Source organism: Solea solea, chromosome 1 (assembly GCF_958295425.1).
Source record: "Solea solea chromosome 1, fSolSol10.1, whole genome shotgun sequence".
NCBI lineage: Eukaryota > Metazoa > Chordata > Actinopteri > Pleuronectiformes > Soleidae > Solea > Solea solea.
In genome coordinates, this window is record NC_081134.1 from 28,335,192 (window position 1) to 28,345,482 (window position 10,291).

Consider the following 10,291-nt stretch of genomic DNA (forward strand, 5'->3'; position numbering starts at 1 on the left):
CACACACAGTATTTATTCTTGTTGGTTTTATTTTGAAAAGCTTCTGAAGTGTAGCGCCCTCTGTCTGCAGGCGAGCGTCCGTACCAGTGTCAGACGTGCGAGCGGACGTTCACACTGAAGCACAGCCTGGTTCGCCATCAGCGAGTTCACCGGAAGCCGCATGGTGCCGGCGATGACGCCGCCAGCGAGGATGGCGACTCATGCACGCAGACTCCGCCCTCCACTTGTCCGCCGTCGGAGAATGAGAGCGAGTGTGGCGGCAGCGGTGGAGCCAAGGAGCTGGAGGACGAGGACGCCGGGGAGGAGGAGGGGGGCGTCAGTGGCGTCAGCAAGCTGGAGGACAACACGGCAGAGGAGGAGTCACATCGGCCAAACCCTGTCTCCTCGGATGATCCGCAGTCGGCGGAGAAACCTGAACTTCAAACGCTGGCCGACAAAGCTACTGACACAAAGACAACTACTATTAATGACGATTCCAAAGACCCCGCCCCCTCCAGCCCTTCCCCTTCCTCCACCACCACAGCGCCCTCTGCTGACGGCTTCATCCAGGAGCTGCTGGAGATCCACGCCAAGCCGACGTTAGAGCACATCCTCCCCAACGGAGAGCGTCCTCTGGTGGGCGTAGACTGAGAATCACCACAGTGCCATACGGTGGAAAAATGCTGTGTCATCACAGATGATGATGACGATGCTAAAAAAAACCAGCCCAGATGTTTTTTCTTCTTTTTTTGACAGAAAGACGAAAACCTCGTTTTCTTGAAGTGCCTTAAACTACTAGTCCAACTTGTCCGATGTTTTTTTTTTTTTTGCTACATCTTTATCTGCATTATTCGGAGGATGTATCTCATTTTTATAGCTTTTTACGATGACAATGATTTGCATTATTGCTATTTTTGTGCGGGGGAAATCTATTATATTTCAGCAATAAAAAAAAGAATAAAATTACAATTTATTATTGTTCTAGATTTTTTTTGAAGGCGCAGAGACGTTTTTTGTATTTAAATCACAGCTGGACGACGGCGACACATCACAGACGCTAACAAAAAACCATGACCTTTGACCCTGTAGCCGCTTCTTCACTTCACCAGCTGCAGTAGTCTGGAATCACCAGCAGGCGGCAGGTGGTCATCTGGAAAAGAAAAGGTTTCGTAACTGGAAAACAAAACAAAAACACTTCGGTTTCACGTTCGCACACCGACTCACGTGGGAAAACACTCATGAACTTTTGACTGTTGAGTGGGCGTGGCTTCTCCGCGATCACTTGTGTGTTTCTACGACATTTTTTCTAAATCAATCACACGATCGATCGTTGATGCCGTGAGTCGATGAGTGTGTGAATGATATCTCGCTTGATTCCATGTGTGTCTACAGAGATGAACGTGTGAACGAGTATTTTAGGTTGTGTTTTTTTTTGTGTGTTTTTGCGATTATCGCTATGTCGGGTGTCGGGATGGGAATTTTTTTGTTTTTATAACTGAACAATTCACATGTTTGTTTTTGTTTGTACGTGAGTGAAAGTGTGTGACTCCCACCTGTGTCTCACCGTCGCCCCCTGGTTTTCGTGTTCAGCCTCTGACGAATGCTAATGTTTTCTTGTTGCTAAACCTGACGTGGTTTCAGTTTACCTCAATCTCCGCTTTTTTTAAGAACTGCGAACATTAAAGGAGCGGAGGCGCAGCCTAGTCGCTGCCCCTTTAAATCTTGTGTCTTCCTCATCAAGCTAGCGGGGCTAATTCTTTGCTAGCCTGTTGCGCTCACTGTAGGCTAAGTCAGGGCGAGCTGTGGCCCCCGGGCTTTGCTAGCTAACGCTAATGGCTAAGTTTGTTACTGGATTTACTTGCACAATTGTTTTAACAGACGTAGCTGAGGCTAACATAAGAATAACAAAAGCTAATTCATAGCATCACTACTCCCCATAAGAGGGTTACAAAAGCTAGCTAGCCAGCTGTAATAAAACTTAGGATGGGCTAGGTTGACATTAGCCACAGGGTCAAACATGCTAACCAGGGCTAATTAGCTGTGTTCTTCCCATTAGCTCAACACCAGCTCTGCTAAATTAGCTTAATTAACCAGCTGGGTAGCTAGTACTAGCTATTAGCCTGAGTAAACAAAAAAAAGGCTATCAACCCAGACAAGCTATTCAAGCGAATGCTGTTTCAATCACGGCTAACAGCCGGACTAGCTTAGCTCTTTACAGTATTAGCATATTAGCACAGAGTTAGCCCTGTAGCACAGTTTGACCTTGTTTAACCCGCGTTTTTCTATGACATTAAAGTGTTTGTCCAAATTAATACGACTTAAAGTAAAAATGTCAGTGTTACGAACTTTGACATTAAAGACAATCAGGTGAAAATTTGAAAATAAAACATATTGAAAATCGCAAATTTAACGCTTGTTCAGTATCAGTGCGATTTCTCAGAAGAGGTAGAAGACGATGTGAATGGATGAACGAACGAATGAATGATGGATGGATGACTGTGACACGATTGCGTGTTCCACAAACAAAGGGCTAACTCCTCCCACTGCTTCACGCTAACCGCACATCGTGTGCATGTGGACTCTGTCGTTTTTTTTCTTCATTTTTATATCAATTAAAAAACCTCATCAGCAAAACGACGTGAACCTCAGCCACTCATAACGAGCTGTAAAGCAACGACGTTTGCACACATTAGAAAAAAGTTTGACAGTTACCACCGTCACTGTCACAAGAAACTTTTTATTCAGTTCCCGAGACGTGAAAAAGTGTTTTTCTCTCTGAATCTTCTCAGGATAAATTTATCAGTATCTGTATCAAACGGTGCCTTCACTTACGTCGGTAACATTCTCCGGTCCGTGGCGAGAAATATCATAAAATTTAAAGTTTGCACTTTTTCATATAAAATAGAATCGCACTCTGCCACAAAAAAAAACAACAAACTAGCAACTGACCTAATAAATGAAAAACTGCGTCGTCCATTTTAGTACCTGTGACAGCGTCGTAAAAAAGGTGCATTAAGTGATTTTCCACTCTTTTTGTGCGTTAATAAACACCACCAGCGATGGCTAAATATATGAATCCAAGTTGAGATATTTCGGTGACTGAAAACACAATCTGTGAATTGTTAAACCTCGCTATGTACGTATAATTTCATTAGCATGGCGTCCAATGTCACAACAGCGAACTCGGGACGAAAAAAACGATTAATGTGAAAGTTTTTCTGATTTGGAAGATTGCATGAATTTTACGGAAAATCTGTTTACGAAATTTACAAATGTTAATGTTAGCGCCTGTCAATCAACGATGGATACAACTTACAATTTAATAATTAATGATTTTGGCCGGGGGGGGGTTCTTCGTGTCTCTGAAGTATTGTAAGTTTTTTTGGTTTCCTCTCTCTCCGTGTGAGTGTGCCCCCTGTCTTTCGGGAGTTTGCGTTCGTGTTCGTCTGATCGCGTTTTGTGCGTGTGAACGTGGAAATACTGGACTCACGTGGACTGTTTTTAAATGTATTTATGTGTGTGTGTGTGTGTGTGTGTATGTTAGTTTCTACAGTGACTTGAGAAAAAAAGCCATGTTTTATTAAAAAAATCGTAGCTGCAGAATTCTTTTTCTTTTTTTGAGTCGCGAACTTAGCAATAAAAAATCCCTCAGAATCCAAAAAAGCTTTACGTAGTTTTTTTTTGTTTTTGTTTATTCCTGTAAATGAGTCGAGAACAGGTTTCTAATGTTTATTTTTTAGTTTGGCTGAAATTGTGAACTTTGTTGTGCTTCATTTTTATTTGTTTTTTTGGGTGTTTTTTTTTCTCATATAATTCATATAAAACTGTGAAAATTCATCGCGTTCAGTTAAAGGGTGAGTTTTAGGTTAGTTTATTGGTTTTTTTGTTGCATGTTAATCTAATTTGTTCAGTTACAGATGATTTTTCTCACACACACATATATCAGAATTTATATATATGTTTAATTATATATAATCTCGCTCTCAGGGTTCTTTTTTCACAAATCAATTATCAGAAAAAAACATGTTTTTTTGTTGTTTTTTTCCTGAGTTGCAGTTTCCTGATTATTATTATAATAATTATTATTATTATTACGATTTTTTTTTTCGTAGCTCATGATCCAGAACTGTCAATCACTACATTTAGCACTTGACTGTGAACGCATCGTCAAAACCAAAACTAACAAAAATATTATTTCTATTCAGTCTTTGTTTTTCCTGGGTTTGAACTTTTCTGTCAGATTTAAAATTCAAACGTAAACACTCACTCACTCACTCATTCATTCACACTGTGGCCGTGAAAGCATTAACACTCAGTTGAAGTCTTTCAGTGTTTCACAAAGTCAAGACATATAAAACAAAAAAGGATCTGTTCTGTATCGACTCACTAAGAAACCGCAATAAAGATTATATTAAACAATGATCCTGTTTTTCTGCATCTGTTACCATGACAACGCTTGTCATGCTGTGAACAGTGATTTTGGACGACATACTTTACTATGACTTATTTGTCAAAATTTGGACGACATTCTATACTAAGACCTATTTGACCAATTTTGGATGACATACTTTACTATGACTTTTTTGAGTGATTTTGGACGACATACTATACTAGGTCTTTTTTGAACGATTTTGGACGACATACTATCCTATGACTTTTTTGACGACATACTATATGCTATGACCTATTTGAGTAATTTTTTTTGAACGACATACGACACTGATTTTTTTGATCGATTTTGGAAGACATACTATACTATGACTTTTTTGATTGATTTTGGATGACATACTATACTATGACTTTTTTGTCAAAATTTGGACGACATACTATACTAGGTCTTTTTTGAACGATTTTGGACGACATACTAGACTAGGACTTTTATGAGTAATTTTGGACGACATACTATACTAGGTCTTTTTTGAACGATTTTGGACGACATACTATACAATGACTTTTTTGAGTAATTTTTTTTGAACGACATACTATACTATGACATTTTTTGATCGATTTTGGACGACATACTATCCTATGACTTTTTTGACGACATACTATATGCTATGACCTATTTGAGTAATTTTTTTTGAACGACATACGACACTGACTTTTTTGAGTGATTTTGGACGACATACTATACTATGACTTTTTTGATCGATTTTGGACGACATACTATACTATGACTTTTTTGATTGATTTTGGACGACAAACTATACTATGACTTTTTTGTCAAAATTTGGACAACATACCATACTATGACTTTTTTTGTCAAAATTTGGACAACATACCATACTATGACTTTTTTGTCAAAATTTGGACGGCATTCTATACTAAGACCTATTTGACCAATTTTGGATGACATACTTTACTATGACTTTTTTGAGTGATTTTTTGAACGACATACTATACTATGAATTTTTTGACTGATTTTGGACGACATAGTATACTATGACTTTTTTTTGACCGATTTTGGACAACATACTATCCTACGACTTTTTTGACCGATTTTGGACGACATACTATCCTATGACTTTTTTGAGTGATTTTGGTCGACATACTATCCTATGACTTTTTTGAGTGATTTTGGTCGACATACTATCCTATGACTTTTTTGAGTGATTTTGGACAACATACTATCCTATGACTTTTTTGACCGATTTTGGACGAGATACTATAGTATGACTCTTTGAGTGATTTTGGACGACATACTAAACTATGACTTTTTTGAGTGATTTTGGATTTTGCCGAAAATGTGGGCATCGGTATCGAGTCCATAGCTCTGACACGGTTCTGCCAGTGCTGCAGTGTTTGGACCAGAGTCAAAACAAACGTACAAGCTGAAAAACGAAATAATATATCAATGTTAAAAATAAATGGTGTCCATTTGCTGTATTCGTTCATGTTTTACAGAGCGTTTAACCTGAGCCAAACATTACCACCAATGATAATCATATCACAGTCATGCAGGCGTAGTATGATATATTTTTTTTATAACACACTGGTATAGGTATCAGTACTCTGTATTGACCAATACCCACAGCACAAGTATCGTATCGGGAGGGAAAAAATGGTATCGGAACATCTCTAGATTTTGGACGATATGCTATACTATGACTTTTTGAAGATTTCTGAAACCAAATATATCATGAGGGGGTTAAGAAAGGTTTTCTTTTATAATATAGATGTAAAGAACCACAACAAAGGAGGAATTATTTATTGCTGTTCTAACCTGAATCAAGCATTTCAGTAATTCAAAAATAAACAGACATGCTAAAATAAAACAAAATGTCCCTTTAGTTTAACCAATAAAAATATCAGCATAGAATCCTTTGGTAAATAAATATATCAATCTGTTGCCAAGTCTTTTAACTTTGGCACAAACGGTGTGATGGCAAGGCGCAGACACTGATGCTTGTTCTTCACTGTTCACCTTCTTCATTGTTGAGAATGCAGATTCACAGCTGGAGAAAACATTCTTCAGCAGAGGGAAATTAGCTGCAGTTACCATCTTTGTCCAGAAGGTGGTATTGTCACAGAAGGTGGCAATGAGTCTCTTTCAGTGCAATGTTGACGTTTGCAGGTCAATTACTGTAACTCACTTGGCAGTGAAGCAGCAGTGGCCCATGGGAAGATCTGTTGTGCTTCTGAAGAGAGCTCTCTCACATCTCTGACTAGAAATGGACCACATACTTTACTATGCCTGTACAGAAGAACTTGTTTTCTCAATATGAATTCATTAAATTGTGTCTTTAAATTGTCAGTCAGCTTCTCCGTAGTATAGTATGTCGTCCAAAATCGGTCAAAAAAGTCATAGTATGTGTTCCAAATTTTGACAAAAAAGTCCTCGTATAATTTGTCATCCGAAATTAATCAAAAAAGTCGTAGTATAGTATGTCGTCCAAAATCACTCAATGAAGTCATATTATAGTACGTCGTCCAAAATCGGTCAAAAAAGTCATAGTATGTCTTCCAAATTTTGACAAAAAAGTCCTCGTATAATTTGTCATCCGAAATTAATCAAAAAAGTCATAGTATAGTATGTCGTCCAAAATCACTCAAAAAAGTCATAGTATAGTATGTCGTCCAAAATCACTCAAAAAAGTCATAGTATAGTATGTCGTCCAAAATCACTCAAAAAAGTCATAGTATAGTATGTCGTCCAAAATCACTCAAAAAAGTCTTGGTATAGTAAGTCGTCCAAAATCGGTCAAGAAAGTCATAGTATAGCATGTCGTCCACATTTTGAAAAAAAGGCATAGTATAGTACGTCGTCCTAAAATAACTCAAAAAAGTCATAGCATAATATATCATCCAAAATCACTTAAAAAAGTCATAGTATAGTATGTTGTCCAAATTTTGACAAAAGATTCATAGTATAGATTTCGTCCGAAATTACTCAAAAAAGTAGCGGTGCAACGGATCCAAAAACTCAAGAATCTGATCGTTTCTCGGATCAGAGTCACGGATCGGATTTTTCGGATCAGCAATCTTTTCTTTGAAGTGGGTGCGCGACGTCGCATATGGCTTTCTTGTGCCACAGTGCCTACACACCGTCACAGTTTTATCCACTAACCTCTTTCCTTCATCATTATATTTGACAGGGAAGCCAAAATGCTCCCATACAGGGGATTTAAATGACACGGGGCGTTCAAGCTCCTCCGTTCTTCCGCTCGCCATGACCACGCTGTGTGTGGACTGAACATGCGCACCACTTTCTTTTTCATAAATCAATCCGCAGATCACGTAAGTGCCGAAACGAAGATATCGATCCAAACAGATCACGGATCAATGATGATCCATTGCATCACTACAAAAAAGTCATAGTATAGTATGTCGTCCAAAATCACTCAAAAAAGTCTTAGTATAGTGTGTCGTCCAAAATCAGTCAAGAAAGTCATAGTATAGCATGTCGTCCAAATATTGACAAAAAAGTCATAGTATAGTATGTCTTCCAAAATCACTCAAGAAAGTCATAGTATAGTACGTCGTCCAAAATACCTCAAAAAAAGTCATAGTATAATATGTCATAGTATGTCGTCCAAATTTTGACAAAAAATTCATAGTAAAGTATGTCGTCCAAAATTAGGCAAAAAAGTCATAGTATAGTACATTGTCCAAAATCAGTCAAAAAAGTCATAGTATAGTAAGTCGTCCAAAATCGGTCAAGAAAGTCATAGTATAGCATGTCGTCCAAATTTTGACAAAAAAGTCATAGTATAGACGTTGTCCAAAATCACTCAATAAAGTCATAGTATAGTATGTCGTCCAAATTTTGACAAAAAAAGTCATAGTATAGTACATCGTCCAAAATCAGTCAAAAAAGTCATAGTATAGTATGTCGTCCAAAATCACTCAAAAAAGTCATAGTAAGTATGTCGTCCAAAATCACTCAAAAAAAGTCATAGTATAGTATTTCGTCCAAAATCATTCAAAGAAGTCATAGTATAGTAAGTCGTCCAAAATCGGTCAAGAAAGTCATAGTATAGCATGTCGTCCAAATTTTGACAAAAAAGTCATAGTATAGACGTCGTCCAAAATCACTCAATAAAGTCATAGTATAGTACATCGTCCAAAATCAGTCAAAAAAGTCATAGTATATAGTATGTCGTCCAAAATCACACAAAAAAGTCATAGTATAGTACATCGTCCAAAATCAGTCAAAAAAGTCGTCCAAAATCACTCAGAAAAAGTCATAGTATAGTATGTTGTCCAAAATCACTCAAAGAAGTCATAGTATAGTATGTCGTCCAAAATCGCTCAAGAAAGTCATAGTATAGCATGTCATCCAAATTTTAACAAAAAATTCATAATATAGTTTGTCGTCCGAAATCACTCAAAAAAGTCATAGTATAGCATGTTGTCAAAAAAGTCATAGTATAGTATCAGATGTTCTATCACAAAAATAACTAGTTATTTCTAAAATTCAGCTTCAATTCTTATACCATCAGATGTTTTTTCACAAAAATAACGAGTTATTTCTAAAACTCAGCTTAAATTCTTATACCATCAGATGTTCTATCACAAAAATCACTATTTATATTTCAAATTCAGCTTCAATTCTTAAAACATCAGATGTTCTATCATAAAAATAACGAGTTAGTTCTAAAATTCAGCTTAAATTCTTATACCTTCAGATGTTCTATCACAAAAACAAGTATTTATTTCTAAAATGTATATTCTTGCATTGTAGTTTCAAAAAAAATAAAAAAATAAACTTTATTCAAAGCATTGCAAAACGCTATAAAAAAAAAAATAACATGTCAGGACTTGTCATCCTCTTCTTTATTTAATTAACCTTTATTTAACCAGGAGGTTTCTCTTTTTTGTTGTGGGAGACCTGGCTTAGATATCACTCACCATAGCAACATAACAAAATGAATCAACAGAATGAATCAATGCCTTGGATTTGTACCTAGAATCTTCCACCCAAAGGATTGCTGTGTTGCCTCTTAGAGTTGCAAACTCTATTTTACTAGATAGATAGATAGATACTTTATTCATCTCACAGAGAAATTCACATACTTGCAACTGCTCGCCTTTTTTTTAATTATTTAATTATTACTATAATTATTTAACACTTAAAATAATTTTTTTTCTTATGACAGTTTGACAAAACATGTTTCAGCAGCAGGTAGCACTCAGAGAGGCAGTCTAGCTCTAGACAGTCAATCAGACTACGTGTATGTCTGTACATGTGTCCACATTATTCCGTCGTGAGTGACAGTCTTGACTTGTTGCCTGGCATGTTACAATGTCCCAAAGTCACAAAGTGATCCAATCAACAGAGACTTTCTTCCTGGGTCATATCTACATACTTCTTTTTAAATACACTCCGTTTTGCTGATTTTTTCATCTTCTCATCCAAATTATTCCACTGTCTGACACCCGTGACCGATACGGTAAAGGATTTTAATGTAGTTCTTACCCTTCTTCACTAACCCTTTCAATGTCCACTCCATTAACTTGTATGTTAATACTTTTCTTACAGCATATACTTAGTTTTCTCTAAATTTAGTGATAGTTTATTTATATTAAATCACACATGAAGCTTGGCCATTTCATGATTGAGTGTTTCCACTAATTGAAATAGTAATAAACAGAAAATATTCGTGTCATCAGCGAATAGTATTAATTTCAGAATATTGGATACTTTGCATATGTCATTAATGTGTAGTATAAACAGTTTTGGACCCAGTACTGACCCCTGTGGGACGCCACAAACTATGTCCAAGCAAGTTGATGTGTTATCACCCATCTTAACGTATTGAGATCTGTTGTGAAGATAGCTCTTGACCCATTCCAGTACTGTGCCTCTAAT

At 36.9% G+C, this 10,291-nt stretch overlaps 1 protein-coding gene across 8 annotated transcripts in view; it reads left to right on the forward strand.

Annotated features, from left to right (window-relative positions):
* Positions 1-4,401, forward strand: part of rreb1a (ras responsive element binding protein 1a) — a 45,126-nt gene extending 40,725 nt beyond the window's left edge. For all 8 annotated transcript variants that reach the window (XM_058650400.1, XM_058650354.1, XM_058650361.1 and 5 more), the window contains one exon: positions 71-4,401. In XM_058650400.1, the coding sequence (XP_058506383.1) occupies positions 71-630 (560 nt within the window). In that variant the 3' untranslated portion in view covers positions 631-4,401. The remainder of the gene's footprint in view (positions 1-70) is intronic.
* Positions 4,402-10,291: the final 5,890 nt, after the last annotated feature.